Here is a 23,727-nt window from a genome sequence, read left to right on the forward strand (position 1 = left end):
GTAGCCACTGTTGGGATTATCCATGGTGGCAAGTATATTCTCCAGGCGTTTGCCACACCCAGTTCCTTCAGTCAGATTGGGACGACTTATAGGCTGATTTATTGCCCCACATCACTCGTTTCCAGTCAGTGACTGTCCAGTGACGTCGTTCTTCAGTCAGTCTCACCACTGACTGAGGAACTGCCCCACCGCTGTATAGCATTCCTTCTAACTCCCTACGCACAGTCAGTGAGCTAGCTAGACTGCTGGTAGCATGTTGAAACTCATGAGTGAATCCTCCTGCTGATTTCATGCGGTTTTTACAGCCACACGTCAACAGTACTCTGCTGTCCCCATCCGTTAATACACGACGTCTGTCTCGTCTTGCTTTAGTTGTGATGGTTCCTTCGCTTTTCCACTTCACACTCACACCACCAGCATTCGGCTTGGGAGCTGTAGGTGGCTAGAAACGTCGCTGATGGATTTGTTAGGTGATACTCAATGACTCATCCACGTTCGAAGCCATTGAGGTATCCTGACGGACCCATTCTGCTATTACTCCCTTCCTGCTAACAACAATACTGCCGTCTCCTTTTATACTGATGCGTCCGCCTATCATGACATCTAGTGATCAACTCTGTATTACATATGGGTGTTGGGACACTTTTGATGGGATAGGATTTTCGGGAGTTTTCTTAATCACTCAAGGCAAATGCCTCTCCTTTCCCAGTCTGAGCCCGCAGCTCGTGGTCCAGTGGTTTGTGTTGCTGGCTCTGAATCGCGAGGTACCGGATTCGATTTCCGGCCATGTCGGGGATTTTCTCCGCCTAGGGACTGGGTGTGTGGGTTGTCCTCATCATTGCATCATCATTCGGGAAAGAGGTGAGTCTGGACACTGAAAAGATTGTGGATTTGTATGGGCGCTGATCACGGAGCGCCCCACACGCAGTCATTGCGGCGTAGAGCCTTTTGTTTACAACACAATAAACTGGTATCCAAGATTGCAGGAATTCTTTTTATTCCATGATTACCGGTTTAGGCGAAACTAAAGCCGCCATCATCGGATCTTAGGACACATACAGGTTACAGCATCAAGGCAAACAATGATGATATTAATAGTTGCCTGCGTGTTATAGGCAACCATTACTAGTATAATTGCCTTGATGTTGTAACCTGTATGTGTACTAAGATCCGACGATGGCGCCTTTAGTTTCGCCGAAACTGGTAATCATGGAATAAAAAGAATTCCTGCGATCTTGGCTATCAGTTAATTGTGTTACAAGCATCTAGATCGCTCCCACAAGAGCACAATGTGCTCCCTGCAAGATAGTATGCCTTTTGTTTACGTGTGATGATGATCCTGCACAAGTAAGGAATTTCCTGTATGTTGGGCATCAAACTTACGCTTTAACATAAAGGAAGGAAACAAGTGCCACTGATTTAAAGTTCTACATGCATGGATTTTCCTCTCGTCTCGCAGCGGAGTGTATGCAGTATCCAGACGTAAAACACTGTTACCCTCGGCTGTCACTCTGATAACGACAGCTGACATCCATAACAAAGCAGACAGTTACGTCACGTCATCACTATCGGCCGCCCAATATTCTGGGCGCCGGTTCTCTGGTAATGGCTCTGATGACATTGAGGCACCGCTACTGGTCGTTAGAGAGCCGGAAACAGAACCTGTGTAGCTGTTGCGTCGAATTTCGAACCTGTACACTTACGCGAGTCCTTTCTTGTTTTGCAGAGACGAAGATGGTGCTACAAGGCATCTCTGGCCTCTTCAAGTCCGGAGAGCTCACCGCCATCATGGGGCCATCTGGAGCGGGAAAGACTTCGCTACTCAACATTCTCACCGGCTTTCAGTACGTATGCTCACTTACAGTAACCGAATCTTCAGTAAACGAACGTGCTTTCCTTTTGGAAATCTGTCATAAGAATAAGCATCATTACATGCAATACTGGTGTAGATTAGTTTTTCGTTTAGTGTTTCTTGCGTGATACATCAAGATACCTTCGTGTTACTCAGCCTTATAATGTACGGGGTTATTATAACTAAACTTTAAAAACGCTGTGGAAATAACACCACCGGTTAGAATGACGTCAAACTGAAACGGAATATTGTCGGAGAAAGGGGAAAGCGTATGGCAGAAGAAAAATCAATAGTTACAAAATGTAGCAATAGGTGACGCAGTAAGCATCGTAATTTAATAGGGTAGACTACAAATGACAAATGAATCATACAACAATGCCTAAGGTGTACGTTTGACGTTAAACAAACTGTACCACTCAGTGTGCGTGGGTGTACAGGTGTGATACTGTTAGCTACGTAAGCCCATCCACCACGACAAGGTCATATCACATCGGATGGGAAAAATCAGTTTTTAACTGTCCTGAGGCCGAAAACCGCATAAAAAGCATCACTCACATCGGTTTTTAATTGTCCAGAGGCCAAAAACTGCATAAAAAGCATAATTCAAAATCAAATAGGATTATTAATTTCCGTGTGACTGGCGCCAAACATGTTCAGTACGCTGTCCACCGTTTTCAGCAACAAGTCGAAATCGTGAAACAGCATGTTCCACAACTGATCGAAGTGTTTCGGGAGTCACGTTCAGAATGTGTTGCGCAATGCAAAACATGTTCAATACGCTGTACACCGTTTTCAGCAACAAGTTGAAATCGTGAAACAGCATGTTCCACAACTGATCGAAGTGTTTCGGGAGTCACGTTCAGAATGTGTTGCGCAATGCAATCGGAACACTGAACACGCTATGACGTCAGAAACTCCGCACGCTCAACGTTCGGATGCACGGTCCGTGTGCCGACGCCTTTACGGCAATCGGCGAAATGCCGCGAATAGTGAGGATAATGGGCAAGGGGCACTACATTAGTAGTATGAGGAAAAGTTGAGAATTTGCGTCCGACGGAAGGCGTGCTAGGGCACTCCATGCAGTTGCAGTGACCTTTGCGTCTGGATGGGTCAGCGATCGTAGTATCTGCCTATTAAACAGGAGACCCGGGTTCGGATCACGGCCCGGCACATATTTTCTACTTTCCCCAATGATTTCAATCAACGTCCGCTTGTCGCCACTGTTTGTAATTCCTTTGTGTCTTACGTTTGTGGTAGTTGTCATAAATAAATAGTGTTGGTCTGCTTGTGTCTTTCACCCCGAATCTATCTCCTGCTTCAAAACGTACTTAACGAACTTCTTCGCCAAACATGTGACATTATACATGTGATAGAGAACTGATATTGAGGAGAAGGTCAGCGAAAAAATCGTACAGATGTCCGATATTGCCAGGAAAGATGTTAACGGTGTCCGTTGACAGCTTACACCAGACATAAGTCAGTCGAAATAAGTGCCAACATCTTCGCGTTGGTTGGTTGATTTGGGGAAGGGGACCAAACAGCGACGTCATCTTTCTCATCGGATTACGGAAGGATGTGGATGGAAGTAAGCCGTGCCCTTTGACAGGAACCATCCCGGAATTTCCCTCCAGCAATTTCGGGAAATCACGGGAAACGTAAATCATGTGGCCGGACGCGGGTTTGAACCGTGTAAGATGGCTATTTTTTGATGATGTTATTGGATGTGTAATATTTGTAAAAGAAAATGATATGTTTGAAGAACTGTGGTCAGAGAGAGAGTATCTGTGTCTGCGTTGGCTACACTGTGGAGTGGCAGAATCTTAAGTAAGTAGTGCATAGCTGCGGTATGCAGCACGCGGGAATACGTTGAGTGTACAGTGTAATGCATGGACACACTTTACAAACTGTCTGGATTGCAGATCTATTACGAGGAGGAATGATGATTCAGAACAATGGTTGGATAGCATACGGACATAAAAAAGGTTATGAAGTGAAGAACAAGATATTATCTGATGAGTTACAAAGTTTATTTTTGTAGACTTGTATTGTTTGTCCACTTCACCCTTGTCACAGTCGAGTTTTTGCTCATTATTATATTGATTGATCTTCTGAGTTAATTTACTGCACCAAGGAAGTTATTAGATTAAATGAATTTTTGTATTAGAGTCTATACTTGTTTTTTTTATAAGTTCCTTGCGAACTGAAATTTCAGTACTAAGGTTGAGTCATGTGTTTCATTGACATTCTGTGTCAAGATTATGAACCCAGTTTTTCTGGACCAACTGTAATTAGTTTTTAGCAGTATTTTTTAGCTGTTTGCGGAGTCTTACTGCTGTTTCTGCCAGTACTTCATTCTGTAGCTGACATTCATAAGACGCTGATTGTTTCGTTTCATTTGCGCAGTGTTGGTTCTGTCAGTTTCTTTATTTTACCAGGGCCATATGTCAGTGCAGAAATTTTCGTGTGTTTCAGGTTACATTCTTATACAGGTCGACATTACAATTTTTTTTTCTATATATAGAGATACGTTTGTTTCAAACAGTCCGCACTGACCACGTCTACTGAGCGTGAAATTATTGGTTTGCTTATTTATATGTTTATGAATGAGATGGTTTTTCACGCACACAGGATTCCTTTCAATTTCATGTAAGTGATGTGGCTTTGAGCTCAGTAGCACACTTAGGGTGTGAGTCCTGATTCTCAGGTCTGTATTTACGATAAAATGCACACACACACACACAAGTAAAGGCAACTCACTTAACCGTTGTCTTCACGAATGCGAGTCCACTGTGCTAAACTGCTGCGACACCTCGCTCGGTCACGTTCACGACAGAAGACAATGACTGCAGCACCCAGGGCCGTAAAACACTGCACTTTACGTGTTTGACCTTGTCTTGTGCACACGGCGACATTGTTGCCATGAGAATAATATTTGCAAATTTTCTTTCAGAATACTTTAGAAGTTACCTTCTTCGTTTTCCCACATTTTTTATTCATCACGCAACGCCATGCTGCCACTCTGCGGTCAGCACTCCGCTTCCCATGCCTAAAGTAGGATACTGTACTAATGTCATGACTAAAACGTGAAACAAAGACTCGTAGTAGAAGGAAGATTTATTTGAGCAATGTCATTCTTATCTCAAGTTTCCGTATTTTTCTAAACGAGTCTGAACTCTTTCTCTTTTCCGCTGGTATACATCGCTGTGTAATTAATGCCTTATTTGCCGACAAAGCTGATCTCAGCTACTGGAGCTGCAGTACTCGGTGCCTTGTGAGAAACCAAGCCTTAAATATTACTCCGAAGTCGGCAATGGCCTAGGTTTTGCCTCGACACCTTTTCAATGTAGAGCTGTATTCCAGACGCTGGAAGGTCATAAGGTAATAAAAGTCTTGTGCAGTATTTTTATGGCACGCAGCTTGCTCTTTTTTGCCTCATAAAGTAATTACAGCAGAACCAGCGCAGTCGCTACGACACTTGCGTAGAGAGGGGATTAGTATTAAAGGTCGTTGTACGTAAGGTCGACTGTAGTTAACAGAATCAGCAGCTGCATGAGTGGTACAGGAAAAGTATTTTACGGCTTCCTTTCATTTCTGTGTTTTTTTCTTTTTTTTTCACTGAGAGAAAAAGCAAAGAGAAAAATGAAATTATACAGGATGGGTGAGAAGCCACTTCCTAGTTTAGTTTTAGATGTCCATAATTTTTTTATTAATAAATATTTGCACTCGGAACAAGTTTTAGTCCGTTCTGAGTACATGTATACGACACTATAGTTTCACATGTGCTCCTGTGTTGTCGACCGAACGACGTAAACGGATAGGAATGCCATCAACTGACTTCTGCAGGAGAGTCACAGGTACATTTCCGAGAACAATTGTGATCCTCGCCCCTAATTCGTCCAGAGTGCGTGAGTTTGTTTAGTACACCTCTTCTTTGGCCCAGCCTCACAAGAAGAAGTCACAAGCTCCAGCATTGCACTGGCATTCTATACTCTGTGTACGCAATATTACCATCGTCTGTATTTGCGCATGTCGCTTTGCCATGACTTCTGTCACTTGAGTATATTGACCCAACGAAATCGTCATTTGGGATTCCATGAACACGGCATAATCGATACTGCACAGTTGATCGATGGAAACACTTCGGCTGCTTCAAATATTCGTGTGCTTTGCTAACCAAGCTGACGGTCGCGTCCGTACACGCCTTCATCTAGCCAAACCGTTGCTCGAAATACGCACCGCACCACAGACGTAGGCTGGTTGTGGCAGCGTTGCGCCTAGGGGGACAATCAGCTGGGCTCCGTGGGACCTGTGGTGGTAATCGATGATATCATGACAGCTGGAAACTACGTGAGTATGTCTTCATGCTTGATGTCTTTCTCGACAGCAATGGCACCTTCCTGTAGGATTACTGTCCTTCTCACAAGGCCAAAAGGGCGCTATATCGATACGTACGAGGAGCATGACAATGAATTCAAGCGAACTGTTCGAGAGTGGAACGGTAGAGAAGTAGCTTACAGGTGGTTCGAAGAACCCTCTGCCAGGCACTTAATTGTGATTTGCGGATAACCATGTAGATGTATCTGTAGATGTACTCGTTGGAACATATCTGGGACACTATCAGGTGCCAGCTCCGCGTCCATAAAGAACCCGCCAGTAATTTATAGAAATTGTGTGAGTTTTGCAGAGACATCTAGTGTCACATATCTCCGGAAACCTACCAAGGACTCGTCGAATCCATGCTACGCAGAAAAGCTGCAGTGTTGGCTTCCAAAGGAGGATCAACACGTTTTTAAGCAAGTGGTAATACCTTGGCACATCTTTGTGTGTGTGTGTGTGTGTGTGTGTGTGTGTGTGTGTGTGTGTGTGTAACACATATGCATACTAATCTGACAGTGTTCCTCAGGGAAAATTTATGCCTCTACAAATGGCTAATATGCAGACGCACACGATTTTACTTATGTTTGAACGGCTTCCGGTAAATGAGAGACAAGGCTAGCAAGTGCAATAAGGGACAAGAAACCTAGCCAAGCAGATTAATGAGGCCTGTTCATGGTCTGATAGTTGGACTAGCGGCACGTCGTCATCCCAAATGCGTGTTGCAACAGGTTCCCAAGTCCGCCAACGTTATTTATAAATTGGTTACGTACTTCAGCTTGAAAGGTTGACTACAGTAACTAGCCCAACGGAAAGTACATTAGTAATCTTCAGGAAGAAAAGCGTTATAGTACCAGTCAGCTAATGTCCAGTTTTCCAGGTCTTTCTCTAAATCGTGTCAAGCGAAAGCCAGCAATTTCATAGTCGATTACTTAAACTATAGGAGCAATTCAAAAGTAAGTTTGATGACCACATTCGTCAATTATAACGGGTCTTACTGAGGGCAGTGTACCTCGATGTTTAAATCAGCAATCTGAAATGTTTTAACATAAAGAAATTGTGGCCACCCAGATCTTCCAACATGAACTTCATACAAAGTTCATGGGGCGTAATCGAGAGGTCAGTTCGTACACAACATGCTGCATCAGCAACACTTTCGTAACTATGGGCAGCTACAGAGGCAATTTTACTTCCTTGGAGCACAGATTTTCTTTACTAATCTTTTGTCTACCTCGCATGCAGATTTAAGGAAAGAATGCGTGAACGGAAGGCACGCTTCTTGACACGAATTGCCACAATTTGCGTTAGCGCAGGCTGCAGCACTTCAAGCCCAAGCTTTCCATTTCTAGATCTCATAGTATCAACTACAAACACACTTTTGAGATCTGCAGGAAACCAACCAGTACAGAGAGAATAAATAACCATACATCTTCACGTCCAAAATCTCCCAACTACGCATTCCTTCATTCCATGATTAAAAGAATCCTAAATCTGCCACTGCAACAGGAGGCCATACATAAAGAAGCAATGCACTACAATGCAACGCATACAAGAACAATTATGACTCTAACGTGGTTCAACAGCTATAAAACAAACCGTAATAAGACCCCGTAAATCATAAACTAACACTAATGACAGTGACTGCATACCAATAAACTATATGGAAAAACTAACCCATAAAATAAACGCCCTCTTAAAAAATACAAACGTGAACTTAGCCTTCAGAACGACAAATAATATTAGCACAAAACTACGTTCAGGAAAACCCTTACTCCCAAAACACTTGAACTCTAGAATCTACACTATTAACTGCACTAACTGCACAAAATTTCATGTAGGACAGATGGTAAGAAATTTCGTCGTTAGATTCAGAGAACACACGACAGAAACAAGTAACAACAAATCCACCTTCTTTACACACCTCAGTAATGAAAATCATGAAGCTGACATCATTGAAAGCGCACTACAAATCCTGCAAAAAATCCCACAAGGTCCAGTTATGAATATTTGGGAGGAATTTGAAACATACGGATAATAGCACAAACAGTTTCTAAAACTTTTTATGGCAATTTTGTATAAGGATAACGGATAACCAAAACACCAGATTCACAAACTCATCAATAACAATTCCATAGATACATGACCCACAACAATAATAATATCTTTGAGTAAACAATTAGGTGTCAAACTTGAATTTCTGCATCTGTCAGATAGTAAAAACCGTATTATAATATACGTGCAACAGCAAATTATCGAACAATTTAAAACTTTGCTTAAAAAATGTTACATCCAACAACTACAAACGACAACAATGGTATAATTAAAGTTAAAGTATGGCTATCTACAATGTCAGTACGAGAGTACAACATCAAACGTAAAAAAACCTTTATAAACCCATATGTTAAGTAAATTATAGATAAACACGATTGTTTGGAGATGTACTGATGAAGGCAATAAAGCCGAAATAAGCTAATATCCTAGAATAAAATATCAAGCAGCATACTATCTTCCATTTCTCTGCATAATACTGTGATATTACCCATTGGGGGTTATACGGCCGTAATGACACGGCTGAGCAGGATCCATCTTCTACAGCTAATTTGAAACCGGTTTTTATAGACCGGGGAACACCATCCAGATGACGCAGTACTAAAAATGGCGTTAATTTGCGGAGGCTGGGCGGGGTTTGTTTGTCCAAGGTGGCGTAGCACTAGGTGCGACCAGACGTTCTGCCGTCGGAAATGCGCGGGCCTACCGTTTACAAACAACAGCAAGGTCACGCGCAGCGGCCTCTGTTTGTATTACGCGCGCACTGTGACTTCACAGGTAAACTGAGAGCTAATGTAAACTACTCTCCTTGTTTCTCCATTACCAGCAATCCCCACAGGAAACGTCAAGCTACAATGCTCATATAGTACATAAATACAGAAAATAGAAAAGATAACCTGAAGATGCCTACATAAGGCGAAACGCGTCGTTAAAATAAAAAGAAAAATGCAACCAATACTGTTTTTGACCAATACTGTTAAGCACTGGTTTGCTGTTACGCCACATATGGACTGGAAGAATTTCTACATAAATACGCCTTCCTGAAGCAGAGATGTTACTGTCACTACGTGAAGGTAAACATGCGAGCAACTAAATACGTCTTTCATTGGTGAAGTGGATGAAGACCACTGTTGGAAGACGGGATACTAAAAATAAAAATAAAAATAACTCCGTTCGAACAGGCATCGGAAGGTCAATATCACCTACCGACCGCCGTGTCATCCTCACAGACAGGCGGCACTGGATGCGGATGTGGAGGGGCATGTGGTCAGCACACCGCTCAACCGGCTGTTTTCAGCTTTCGTGACCGGAGGCGTAACTTCTCAGTCAAGTAGCTCCTCAATTGGCTTCATAAGGAATGAGTGCACCCCGCTTGCCAACAGCGCTCGGCAGAACCCGACGGTCACCCATCCAAGTGCTATCCAAGCCCGACAACGCTTATCTTCGGTGATCTGAGACAGTGCCATTGGCCAAATGAAACGTAAGCTACCGAACAAATATGTGAAACAAGATAAATAAACTAGATCAAAAATAAGCTCAGAAAATACGTCACTATTAAATAGAATTTCCTCAGATAAAGAAACTGGAATCCATACGAAATTAAAAATACTTAAAATAAAAGTTCGAAGTATTACTACAGATGGTTCAGGAATTTAAGCCATGAAATGACAGCTAAAATCAAAATTACCAGGTAGTGTGGTGGATTTCTGGAATCGTTTCGAAAATAGAACGTAATAAATGAAATCATCCGGCTCATCTAGCTTTTCAAAATCAGCTTTTTATTTAATTTAACAACAAAAGAAGTGTCTCCAAACAGTATACTGAACAGGGTAGCCAGTGGAAGAAAAAAAAAGAGGGTGATCACCTGATACTTGAATACAGGATCTGTTCGTTATTGAAAGAAAACAATATCCTTGAACGTTCAAGAACTTTTATCTGATACTACCGATCTTAAGAGAGAGAACTTTTTACATAGACTTTCTAAGCAGGCTTTCTCGGTATGGTTATTTTTCAAGCGTCTGCCAGTTCACTTTCTTCAGCATCTCTGTGACACTCTCCCACGTGTCAAACAAACCCGTTACAATTCGCAATGCCTGTGTTTCTAAACGGTCGGTATCCCCTGTTAGTCATATTTGGTACTGCTTCCGCACATTTGGGCAGTATTCTAGGATATGGGTTCCACGAGTGTTTCGTAAGCTCTTTGTAGACTGGTAGCATTTCCGTAGTATATATGTTACTAACAAGAAAGACTACTCGCATGAACACTGGGTTCATTTGACCAAGTGTGACACAGATCTGTCGTGTTTGCAAGTGCTTGCGACTGACTGATATAACAGATCAGTGAATTTAACCAGGTTTGGAAGACCTGAGACATTAATTAATTAATAAAGCAATGCGTTTCAGTGTCAATAGAACGCGTCTTTTCTCCAGTGTTACGTGGGTCCAGTATATCCTGCCAGAGGAAGTGATTACCATTACTGAGAAGTTAACGCAGGGGTCCTCCTGTACAGACGGAGGAATTAACTAGGTACCTTTTGTTAAGTAGTTGTTGAATGGAGTACTCTCATTGAAATTCTGTAGTTATCAGGGTTAAAACACAGGTTATCTGCAGATTTTACGTAATCCATACTGCAGTTTTAAGGATCTAAGGACATGGAAGGGCGATAGTAATTGAGAAGGGACCGAGACAGTGGTGAAACCTATCCCCGAAGTTTTGCTTACGTGTATAGATCAAACGCCAAAAATTAAATCTCAGGGAGAAGAAATAAAATCTTTAGGTTTTGCAGATGAATGACAAAGTACTTGAAAAATAAATTGATCGGAATGGATAGTGTCCTGAAAATATGCAAGTGAAATAGGGACAATAGATCTATTCGAATTAAATAATTTATTGCAGTGCAATTAGATTAGGAAACGATACACAAAAGGCAGGAGACGACTTTACTATTTGAGCAGCTGAAAGCAGGAGTATAGGCGGTGTAAAATTCAAACTTGCACTTAATATGTAGCGATGTTTCTGTCTCGAAAGTTAAAATGTAGGCACAGCCACGCACACTGCATAAGTACTAATTTGATCCGTTTCTAAGTTACTTACTTTCATCACCTAAAAGTCTTCACACAAGAATCTTCATTCCATGGAAAATATTTCCAACGTCCATCCCTACAAATTTCTCAGAGTAATGTCGTTATTGTGTAAAGGTAAAAGAAAAACGTAAGAACACATAAAAGTCAACAAAAATTTCGTGGTGACCATTTCTTCTTAAAACGTAACCCATCAACAGCCGCACCTCACCAAAAGTAAATTAGTATTCATTCAGTGTATTCTGATTTATTTCTTCTGAGGCACATGTGCTGATGGGCTACAATTTAAGAAGATGGCATGGTGAAAGGTGGTAAGCCTGTAAGTAGTCTAGCCTCTTTCCATTTATTCGCCTTTAATTATGCAGCTGGAGGGTGTGTGGTGACGGTACTCAGGATTCTAGAGAGTACCGAACCACAATCGATAAGCCGCGTTCCAAACAGTTGCAGTGCAGCAGCTGTATGGGTTGGCAGTACGAACTTCACCGAGGTCCGCCAAGGGCCGCAGCTGCCAATTCATCGGCATCACGTGTGTGGATAGCGACTGGTCGATGCCTCGTTAAATACCGGAGAACTGAGCTACGGTGGAGAGTTCTCTTGACTGCGCCGAGTCGTGTGCAGTCTCCAGTTAACGTCGAGTCTACAAGCTGCAATGTTCGTCCTTCGTCTCCGGGACTTTGGTTCCGTAGGCCAGCTTTGGACTTGACTTAGGCATCACTGAGGCACAGGACTTTAATATTTTAGAGGACTTGGAATAATTTCAAACGTCTACTTATGCTGGACATTTTAGAAGAAGAAGAATCATGTAAGTTGAGTATTTCTTAATGTTTAATAAATAACATTTTATTACTGATTGTTGGGAATCTTTCTGACTGAAGATAACCTACGCCTTCCTCCTGCATTCCCAACAGAGGGCGAAACCTTCCAGTCTCCTATATATCTCTTTTGTTACGCAACCTTCCCTTCTACAATAACCTATGAAACCTTCCCTTAGGATTTCTACCTCTTGCTTAATAATAACAAATGAAATTTTCCCTTTGAAATTAATTCTCTTTCTCAAAAATAATAAGTGCAATCTTCGCATACAAGTTTAAATGCTGCTTATTAAAAGTGTTTTACTGATTATTTCGACGAAACATAGAATGTGTCGTCGTCGTGGCCCTCATTCGTTACCTGCAATAACCCAAAACTGTTGAACCGCGCGGCTGCTACGGTCGCAGGTTCGAATCCTGCCTCGGGCATGGATGTGTGTGATGTCCTTAGGTTAGTTAGGTTTAAGTAGTTCTAAGTTCTAGGGGACTGATGACCACAGATGTTAAGTCCCATAGTGCTCAGAGCCATTTTTTGAACCAAAAGTGTTCCTCACCTTTTTTCTGTTACTGGATCGCCATCTGACTGCTGCATGGAACTGCGACATGAATATACTTACTCTGATTTACTATACTCCATTAGCTGCTGGTGGGCTGTCATAATAAGTGGCTGTATTTATTACCAAAGCTGACGTTATTCTTTAATTAATTTGACTGAAGTTACGTAATTCATAGTTAAACTTTTTCTTGACAACAATAAAATTTTGCAAAGTTTTACGTTGATGGTTTTTGGGATGGATTATGATCAGTAATGCAATATTGCTGGCAAAAATTAAATACATTCTGAAAACGATTCTTCAAATATTTACTGTTGGTAATGAAATGATTTTACAAACGTTCAAATAGGACTTACTTTTTACAATAATCTTACAACTAGCATTGCGCAAACATACCTTCAGTAGTCTTGAGCTCCTCACAAAAAAAAAAAAAAAAAAAAAAAAAAAAAATCAATAATATTAGTTCCTCTTATGATAATAGTTAGCTGATGTCTCTGTACATCCGTTTATAATCTCTTGTAAATCATAGCTGGTGGCTGGCAGGCACACCGCTCCTCTCAACCTCTCGCTTCAGACCTGCTACCGACTCGCTTCACATCTCTGTTACTACTGACTTCCTACGAACGCTGAAGTGCGGTCTCTCCCGCCAAAAATGCTTCCTGGTGCAGACAATCCCTGCTACCATTACAAAATGTATCAATGCGCGGTCTTTCCCGCTCTTTTCTTAAAATGTATCCATACGCGGTCCCTCCCGCCCTTTTTAAAATGTGCGGTCTCTCCCGCCAACGGTACTTTGGTGCAGACATTCTCTGCTACTACAATTATTTCCAAAATGACAAATATTAATTATCCTACATAATCCTGTTAATAATATATAAACATCTTTCATAAATTGTGGTTTGACAATAGAAATATACACGTCTTACAAGGGGAGTTGAATTAGTACAGTGACTGTACGAGCTGATTTCACTTTCACTGCGTATTTCGCTTTCTCTGCGTAAAATTTTGTAATGTAAGACAGTTTTGGGTACATTAATTTGGTTTATGGCCTACCTTTAAGGACTTCTGAAAGTGAGGTGAGCTGTTAATAAGAGACAGGTGATACGTAGCGAGGCGTGGCTAAACGAAGTGCCGTCGACATGCCGGCCTTCGCAGGAACTGACGGTGTAGAGCTGCAGGTATAAAGTCATCGCAGCATCATCAAGACTCATCTGCTGGCGTTAACGGCTGCTTGGATCGGTGACATGCTGATCACATACCACACGATCATAGATGGCGCCTCGTACTGTCTCTGCAGCGGAGTGTGCACTGATATGAAACTTCCTAGCAGATTAAAACTGTGTGCCCGACCGAGACTCGAACTCGGGACCTTTGCCTTTCGCGGGCAAGTGCTCTACCATCTGCGCTACCGAAGCACGACTCACGCCCGGTACTCACAGCTTTACTTCTGCCAGTATCTCGTCTCCTACCTTCCAAACTTTACAGAAGCTCTCCTGCGAACCATGCAGAACTAGCACTCCTGAAAGAAAGGATATAGCGGAGACATGGCTTAGCCACAGCCTGGGGGATGTTTCCAGAATGATTTTTTCACTCTGCAGCGGAGTGTGCGCAGATATGAAACTTCCTGGCAGATTAAAACTGTGCACCCGACCGAGACTCGAACTCGGGACCTTTGCCTTTCTTTCAGGAGTACTAGTTCTGCAAGGTTCGCAGGAGAGCTTCTGTAAAGTTTGGAAGGTAGGAGACGAGATACTGGCAGAAGTAAAGCTGTGAGTACCGGGCGTGAGTCATGCTTCGGTAGCTCAGATGGTAGAGCACTTGCCCGCGAAAGGCAAAGGTCCCGAGTTCGAGTCTCGGTCGGGCACACAGTTTTAATCTGCCAGGAAGTTTCATCATTCGACAAGTTGGAACAGGTCAAAAGACGTAATCCCTGAGTGGTGTTCACGTTACGAAAATGACGCTACTTTGAGGAAGTTTGAGAAAGCTTTCCGCCCAATGAAGAATCTTGCGTTAAGATACTTCTGATGATGAAAGCATGTGCCTTTGAAACTGCTAAAATTAGTAATGCTGTACTGCGGGTCCACACCGGCTGTGAATTTCTTGCGGGAGACCATTTTCTTGCGTAGGCTGCTGTTCTATTTTGAAATAAACGTTTCATTTCATAGCTTGCTTAGTGCCCGCTGCTTTGCTCTCGTAGGCTGTGCAGTCTGCACAGATTTGATCTGTTTTTGTTTTTCTTTAATCGAATTATTATGTCGTTCACAAATTGCAACACCTTCTACACTATTCACGCTAATTAAGGCCACAGAAGCATGGTCATTTCCGAATGTGTTGTGCCCTTGCCAATGACAGCTTCCGACTGGCGCCACCGGCGTCGCTTTGAAGTTCGTCGCCAACCACAAGCAGCCGGCCGGTGTGGCCGTGCGGTTCTAGGCGCTTCAGTCTGGAACCGCGTGACCGCTACGGTCGCAGGTTCGAATCCTGCCTAGGGCATGGATGTGTGTGATGTCCTTAGGTTGGTTAGGTTTAAAAAGTAAAGGCAGCAGAGGATCAAGTAGGTAAAAAGACGAGGGCTAATAGAAATCCTTGGGTAACAGAAGAAGTATTAAATTTAATTGATGAAAGGAGAAAATATAAAAATGCAGTAAATGAAGCAGGCAAAAAGGAATACAAACGTCTCAAAAATGAGATCGACAGGTAGTGCAAAATGGCTAAGCAGGGATGGCTAGAGGACAAATGTAAGGATGTAGAGGCTTGTCTCACTAGGGGTATGATAGATACTGCCTACAGGAAAATTAAAGAGACCTTTGAAGAGAAGAGAACCACTTGTATGAATATCAAGAGCTCAGATGGCAACCCAGTTCTAAGCAAAGATGGGAAGGCAGAAAGGTGGAAGGAGTATATAGAGGGTCTATACAAGGGCGATGTACTCGAGGACAATATTATGGAAATGGAAGAGGATGTAGATGAAGATGAAATGGGAGATAAGATACTGCGTGAAGAGTTTGACAGAGCACTGAAAGACCTGAGTCGAAACAAGGCCCCGGGAGTAGACAACATTCCATTAGAACTACTGATGGACTTGGGAGAGCCAGTCATGACAAAACTCTACCATCTGGTGAGCAAGATGTTTGAGACAGGCGAAATACCCACAGACTTCAAGAAGAATATAATACTTCCAACCCCAAAGAAAGCAGGTGTTGACAGATGTGAAAATTACCGAACTATCAGTTTAATAAGTCACAGCTGCAAAATACTAACGCGAATTCTTTACAGACGCATGGAAAAACTGATAGAAGCGGACCTCGGGGAATATCAGTTTGGATTCCGTAGACATGTTGGAACACGTGAGGCAATACTAACCTTACGACTTATCTTAGAAGAAAGATTAAGAAAAGGCAAACCTACGTTTCTAGCATTTGTAGACTTAGAGAAAGCTTTTGACAATGTTGACTGGAATACTCTCTTTCAAATTCTAAGGGTGGCAGGGGTAAAATACAGGGAACGAAAGGCTATTTACATTTTGTCCAGAAACCAGATGGCAGTTACAAGAGTCGAGGGACATGAAAGGGAATCAGTGGTTGGGAAGGGAGTGAGACAGGGTTGTAGCCTCTCCCCGATGTTATTCAATCTGTATATTGACCAAGCAGTAAAGGAAACAAAAGAAAAATTCGGAGTAGGTATTAAAATTCATGGAGAAGAAGTAAAAACTTCTGTCAGAGACAGCAAAGGACTTGGAAGAGCAGTTGAACGGAATGGACAGTGTCTTGAAAGGAGGATAGAAGATGAACATCAACAAAAGCAAAACGAGGATAATGGAATGTAGTCAGATTAAATCGGGTGATGCTGAGGAGATTAGATTAGGAAATGAGACACTTAAAGTAGTAAAGGAGTTTTGCTATTTAGGGAGTAAAATAACTGATGATGGTCGAAGTAGAGAGGATATAAAATGTAGACTGGCAATGGCAAGGAAATCGTTTCTGAAGAAGAGAAATTTGTTAACATCGAGTATAGATTTAAGAGTCAGGAAGTCGTTTCTGAAAGTATTTGTATGGAGTGTAGCCATGTATGGAAGTGAAACATGGACGATAACCAGTTTGGACAAGAAGAGGATATAAGCTTTCGAAATGTGGTGCTACAGAAGAACGCTGAAGATAAGGTGGGTAGATCACGTAACTGATGAGGAGGTATTGAATAGGATTGGGGAGAAGAGAAGTTTGTGGCACAAATTGACTATAAGAAGGGATCGGTTGGTAGGACATGTTTTGAGGCATCAAGGGATCACCAATTTAGCATTGGAGGGTAGCGTGGAGGGTAAAAATCGTAGAGGGAGACCAAGAGATGAGTACACTAAGCAGATTCAGAAGGATGTAGGTTGCAGTAGGTACTGGGAGATGAAGAAGCTTGCACAGGATAGAGTAGCATGGAGAGCTGCATCAAACCAGTCTCAGGACTGAAGACCACAACAACAACACAAGTAGTTCTAAGTTCTAGGGGACTGATGACCACAGATGTTAAGTCCCATAGTGCTCAGAGCCCCCCCCCCCCCCTCCCCAACCACAGGCGCGGCCCAGTCAGCAATTCCCGCACCGCCGCCAATGAGATGGACTTCCGCGTTGTGATAAGCGGTGGTGACAGGCAGCTACGGGGGGATTCAAGTTAGTCGTTGGTGCACGACAGTTCTAGTACGGGAACTCCAGGGTTGCTCTTCGTAGCTACAGATCGTGGTGGAGATCAGCCTTCAAGACTTAGTGTACAAGTTGAGTCGCCTATTGCCTTCGCAAAGGAATAGGTGTTTACAGTGTGGTGCCCTGGACGGACATAGTTTCGTTGGCTTTGTATTTAGTTAGGCACGCATTGACAGGCCACTGTTTGGATCTATCTGTCCGCAAGCACATGCAACAAGTTGCTGTACAACTTTAGTCAACTGTCGCAGTGCAATAAAGTGTATAGTTCCGTGTCGCTAATTTGCTTGCGCTGTCACAGTCCTCCGTCCACCTCGGAGCAGCTAAACCTAATACGCCGTGTGCGAGCCATTCTAGCCAGACGACATGTACACTTCAGAGCGTATTTCCGACCAAAATGCGATTCTGGTAGCAGGTTTTTGTTAATCACGACTTTTACGTTCTTGTTGTATTATTTCTATAGGAACTTTCATCCCCTAACACGTTTTTATATCTCACCGAGAAGTGAAGTACCAGTTTACATAGCTTTAAAATTTTTTTACTGTAACGAAATATTTTCTTACAAATTTTCATCCCCTATTGCATCTCCTTGGAGTCTGAATTTCCGGAAACAATGAAACAGATATTTATTTTAATTTCTAACAAAGAAACCGAATACAAATTTTCACAGATTTAGCTTTGAAAATATTTCCATAACGAAATAATTTCATAAAAATTTTCATCTCTTGTTTAACTCCCTTATGCAGCTCTAAAAATGCTTTAGTTGTTCTGTAATAGTGGCATATTTTCAAAAATACTTTCATCCACTATTTTACCCCCTTGGACACTGAATTTCAGAAAATGCTGAAACACGCATTCTTTCTTTATTTCTGACTGAGAAACCAAATACCAGTTTTCATACTTCCAGTTTAGACATTGCTTTAACAGCAACATTTCGCAAAAATCCTTTCATCCCCCATATCACCCCCGTAGTAGTGGCATTTAGAACAATCTCTTCTTAAACACACTGGACTCGCATTGGGGAGGACGACGACTCAACCCGCGTCCGGCCATCCTGATTTAGGTTTTCGGTGATTTCCCTAAATCGCTCGAGGCAAATTCCGGGATGGTTCTGGTCTCCTCTCCCAAACAACCCCAACCCTTCTTAAACCATGCTTACAGTATAAGATCGAAAACCTCTCCAAATTTCAAGTTTATGTCCTTAGCGGTTTTGGCTGGGTGAGGACGTTAGTGAATCAGTGTGACCCTATTCCACCCCGTTAGGGTTGAATTCCCAAAAACGGTGAGGTACGAATTTTTTTATTTCCAGCTGCGAGGCCAGATTAATTATTCGTATACTTAGCTATAAAAAATGCTTTCATAATGAAATATTTTCGTAAAACGTTTATCCCCTTTGGCATGCCTTTAGGGGCTGAATTTCCAAAAACACTGAAATATATTTTTTTACTTGTAAGCGAAAATTGAGGTACCAGCTTTCATAGATGTACCTTTAAAAATACTTCAGTAGTTCTTTCATAATGTTTAAATTAAAAAATTTTCACCTACTATTTCACTGCCATAAGGGTTAAATTTCCAAAAATACTGACACGTTGATTTCTTTATTTCTGATCGAAAAACCAAATACCAATCTTTGTAGGTCTAGCTTCAAAACTGCCTTAACAGCGACTAATTCTCAGAAAATCTTTCATCCCCTGTTTCACACTCTTAGGGGCGGAAAATCCGGAAAATCCCATCTTAAACGACGCCTACACTATAAGATCAAAACCTTTCCAAACTTAAAATTTCTGTCCCTAGTGGTTTGGACGATAATGAGTCAGTGAGTGAGTCACTCTATCGGGACATTGCCTTTTATATATTTAGATTTAGCGATCAGGTGATGTCGCGTCCTTGGGAATTAACAAGCTGCATGAAAATAAAAATAAAAATTGTGATCCATATATCCGCGTGGAGGAAGTAATTTGAGGTAGTATCCCTAAAAAAGGGTTTCGTACAATCACAGCAGGTAAAAAACAGGAATAAAAAAGCTACCATAATAGGAGGACAGCATACAAAAAATTAAAATACGTTCGTCTATGAAAGTGGAAGCGCACATGACATGATCAGTGTCTTACCAAATGTTCTTTTTTTTAGGAAAAACCAGAGTAAAAGTATTAGTTGTTTCAGTGTGGCACAAAAGGTGTCTGGAAATCGTGAAATCTTCAACTCTGCCTGTTCGTTTAAAATAATTGCTGTATTTTTACTGAAGTAATAACAAATTTCGATCTCTTCCAATCAAAGTATGCATGAAACGTACATTGTTATGAGTAAAACGTGCTTAATCAATATATTTTATGACATGGCTTTCACTATACACACGACTTAAAAGACGAAGAGTTGCTCTCGCTATTTCGGAGGTGGACCCTGAATCTCGTGTTAAATGATCTGCCCCTCTGTCCAGTGTGGAAGTTATCAAATGTGCCAAAACTGATTTTGTAAATCCCCAACTGGTGAACGATTTACGTTCACGTGTAGCGTGGTGGATTACCTTACCTACAGAGCTGCGGGAGAGAAAGCAAATACGCTCTGCCGTGTTCGTGGAGCAAACGCATTACTCTCTCAGATATTTTTCCATAGTAGGGGAGAAGAGCGTATTTCGGTTTTTCTTTGCTCTCTGATTTATTACAAAGAGTAATTTGATTTTAAGATGCTAAGTACGCAATGTGTTTTTTGTAATATAGTTCACCTGACTACAGGGCCAACAAGATGTGCCACTTCTCGCCTTAAAAATGAATACTTAGCTTTCAAATTGTTCCTTTCTCCATCAGCTGAAAACGCTATAATCACCCATTCCATTCCTGAAGGAATGCATTTTTATGGATATAAGTAGAATAAATTATATTCCTGAGCTAGATGCTTATTAGCAGGAATCCACAAGTCGCATAATTAGTCCACCGAAAGTTTCTGGGATGAGTACAAAGGTCACCCTGTTTTTCACAGCTACACTGTCACTAGAAACGCTAAGAAAGATACCAAAGATTATTTGATTTGATGTCCGTGAGACTAGGCTACAAAGATGTGAACAAGACAAGTTTGTATCTATAAGGTACTTGTGGGAGGAATAGTGATATTACCAAATTATACAATCCCATTATGTTTGTTACAGTAGACGAACAAGTTGTTGAATTCAGGGGAAACTGACCTTTCAGCCAGTATATGCCTAATAAACTGGCAAAGTAAGGCACCATGCTTTGAGTGCTTTGTGAGAATGAAACAATTAAATTTTTCACCTGCTACAAGATAAGACAAATGAAAGTGATTAATATCACAGTGGAACTGTGCGAAAAAGACAAGCCTTCCAGCCTACCAAATCTGTTGTAGACCAGATGGATTCCTAATTACACATCAACATCTGCTTTCACAAAGGACAGAACGTTTGTGTCATACATCCAAAGAAAAACAAATGTGTCATTGTGCAAAGCGCTCTGCACCACGACCCAAAAGTCAGTGATGCCACCTAACGAAAGTCTGAAATTATTTTAAAATACAACGCTACGAAAGGAGCTGTGGACACACTAGTAAAGATGGTGGTGAAATATACAGTAAACGGGAAGACCGACAGATGGTCTACTGTTGCGTTCGCAAATAACGTCGACATGTCTGTATATAACTTACGTGCTATACAAGGTAACCTACCCCAATGGAAAGGAAACAACCTGCAGCGAAACTCTTGGCGAGCAGGTAATTGATTGCGATATGAAGCGATGAGGACATGTTCCAAGAGGAAATGCTGCAAGAGAAGCTGTAGAGAGAACAACATCGTCTGAATCTGCACCCCTACACCGGAAGAAAGTGATCCTAGGAGTAAGAAGAGAGGCAGATGTCATCTATGAGGAAAAACTAATAAGTATAGTGAAGTGTATTAAGTGTAAAAAGTTTACTTGGAGGAAACACCTTAGATACACATGTAAAAACTGTTAGTAAAAGTTAGTAATAGTACAGAAAATCAACACACACATAATTGTAATATTCGATTATTGTATTGTTGTGCTATTCTATGATACAGTCTGAATGATTAATATATTAAATTATCTAAATTATAAAGTCACTTCTGATACCAATACTCAAACGCGTAAATGTATATCTACAGGAAACAGAAAAAACCGGGTCTTTTCTGACCTAAACATTTTTTGTGCAAAATAAACAGCGTAGTAGGATTAAGCGCAATAAGGGGACCCACACCCTAATGACCTCCTCTGTACTTCACTACTGGCGTTATACGTGGTGGAGGTAACGTTGTCCAGGATTTCGTCAAACCCACACCCTTCTATCGGGCCACTGTGTGCTTCGTCAAATCAGTCGTTTCCATCTGTTCCCTGTCTAGTGGCATCACTTTTTACATCACTTTTTACGTCACTAGCACTGACTTGTACCCCATGCTTTTTAACTCCCTACACACGGTCGTTGTGCTAGCTGGACTCAAGTGACACCCAGTGAATATTCTACGTTTGACATCACTGAGCTGTCCTTACCTATTCATCCTGATGCTACTACTACTATTGTCGCGCGGGATTAGCCGCGCGGTCTTCGGCGCTGCAGCCATGGACTGTGCGGCTGATCCCGGCGGAGGTTCGAGTCCTCCCTCGGGCATGGGTGTGTGTGTTTGTCCATAGTATAATTTTGGCTAAGTAGTGTGTAAGCTTAGGGATTGATGACCTTAGCAGTTAAGTCCCATAAGATTTCACACACATTTTTTTGAACTACTACTATTCTATTGACACCGCAACACTTCGCCAACTCTTTTTATACCGGTGGGTCTATCTCTCGTGACATTTAGTGCTTAACTCAGCAATACAAAGAGCTGTGCGGATACTTTTGATCAGATAATGTACGCTACTGGCCATTAACATTGCAGGTGATAAACGGGTATGTACTGGACAAATATATTATACTAGAACTGACATGTGATTACATTTTCACACATTTTGGGTGCATAGGTCCTGAGAAATCAGTACCCAGAACAACCATCTCTGGCCGGGTCTTGATACGCCTGGGCAATGAGTCAAACAGAGCTTGGATGGTGTGTACAGGTACAGATGCCCATGCAGCTTCATCACTATACCGCAGTTCATCAAGAGTAGTGACTGGCGTATTGTGACGAGCCAGTTGCTCGGCCACCATTGACCAGACGTTTTCTGTTGGTGAGAGATCTGGAGAATGTGCTGGCCAGGGCAGCAGTCGAACATTTTCTGTATCCAGAAAGGCCCGTACATGACCTGCAACATGCGGTCGTGCATTACCCAGCTGAAATGTAGGGTTTCGCATGGATCGAATGAAGGGTAGAGCCACGGGTCGTAACACATCTGAAATGTAACGTCCACTGTTCAAAGTGCCATCAATGCGAACAACAGGTGACCGAGACGCGTAACCAATGGCACCCCATACCATCACGCCGGGTAATACGCCAGTATGGCGATGACGAATACACGCTTCCAATGTGCGTTCACCGCGATGTCGCCAAACACGGATGCGACCATCATGATGCTGTAAACAGAACCTGGATTCATCCGAAAAGATGACGTTTTGCCATTCGTGCACCCGGGTTCGTCGTTGAGTACACCATCGCAGCCGCTCCTGTCTGTGATGCAGCGTCTAGGGTAACCGCAGCCATGCTCTTCTAGCTGATAGTCCATGCTGCTGCGAACGTCGTCGAACTGTTTGTGCAGATGGTTGTTGACGTTGCAAACGTCCCCATCTGTTGACTCAGGGATCGAGACGTGGTTGCACGATCCGTTACAGCCATGAGGATAAGATGCCTGTCATCTCGACTGCTAGTGATACGAGGCCGTTGGGATCCAGCACGGCGTTCCGTGTTACCCTCCTGAACCCACCGATTCAATATTCTGCTAACAGTCATTGGATCTCGACCAACGCGAGCAGCAATGTCGCGATACGATAGACCTCAATCGTGACAGGCTACAATCCGACCTTTATCAAAGTCGGAAACGTGATGGTACGCATTTCTCCTCCTTACACGAGGCATCACAACAACGTTTCACCAGGCAACGCCGGTCAAATGCTGTTTGTGTGTGAGAAATCGGTTGGAAATTTTCGTCATGTCAGCACTTTGTAGGTGTCGCCACCGGCGCCAACCTTGTGTGAATGCTCTGAAAAGCTAATCATTTGCATATCACAGCATCTTCTTCCTGTCGGTTAAATTTCACATTTGTAGCTCGTCATCTTCGTGGTGTAACAATTTTAATGGCCATTAGTGTACTATTGTTGTGGGAAACCGTTATTAGCGACGCCTTGACATGTTGCTTCCTCCACATGGGTATTTGGATTAT

The 23,727-nt window shown here is 42.3% G+C and overlaps 1 protein-coding gene across 1 annotated transcript in view; it reads left to right on the plus strand.

Annotated features, from left to right (window-relative positions):
• The window catches only part of LOC126195111 (ATP-binding cassette sub-family G member 1), a 495,613-nt gene that overhangs the window by 348,769 nt on the left and 123,117 nt on the right, over positions 1 to 23,727 (plus strand). The window contains exon 2 of the mRNA XM_049933581.1: positions 1,727 to 1,844. Within this exon, the coding sequence (XP_049789538.1) occupies positions 1,727 to 1,844 (118 nt within the window). The remainder of the gene's footprint in view (positions 1 to 1,726; positions 1,845 to 23,727) is intronic.

This window comes from Schistocerca nitens, chromosome 7 (genome assembly GCF_023898315.1).
Source record: "Schistocerca nitens isolate TAMUIC-IGC-003100 chromosome 7, iqSchNite1.1, whole genome shotgun sequence".
Classification (NCBI taxonomy): Eukaryota; Metazoa; Arthropoda; class Insecta; order Orthoptera; family Acrididae; genus Schistocerca; species Schistocerca nitens.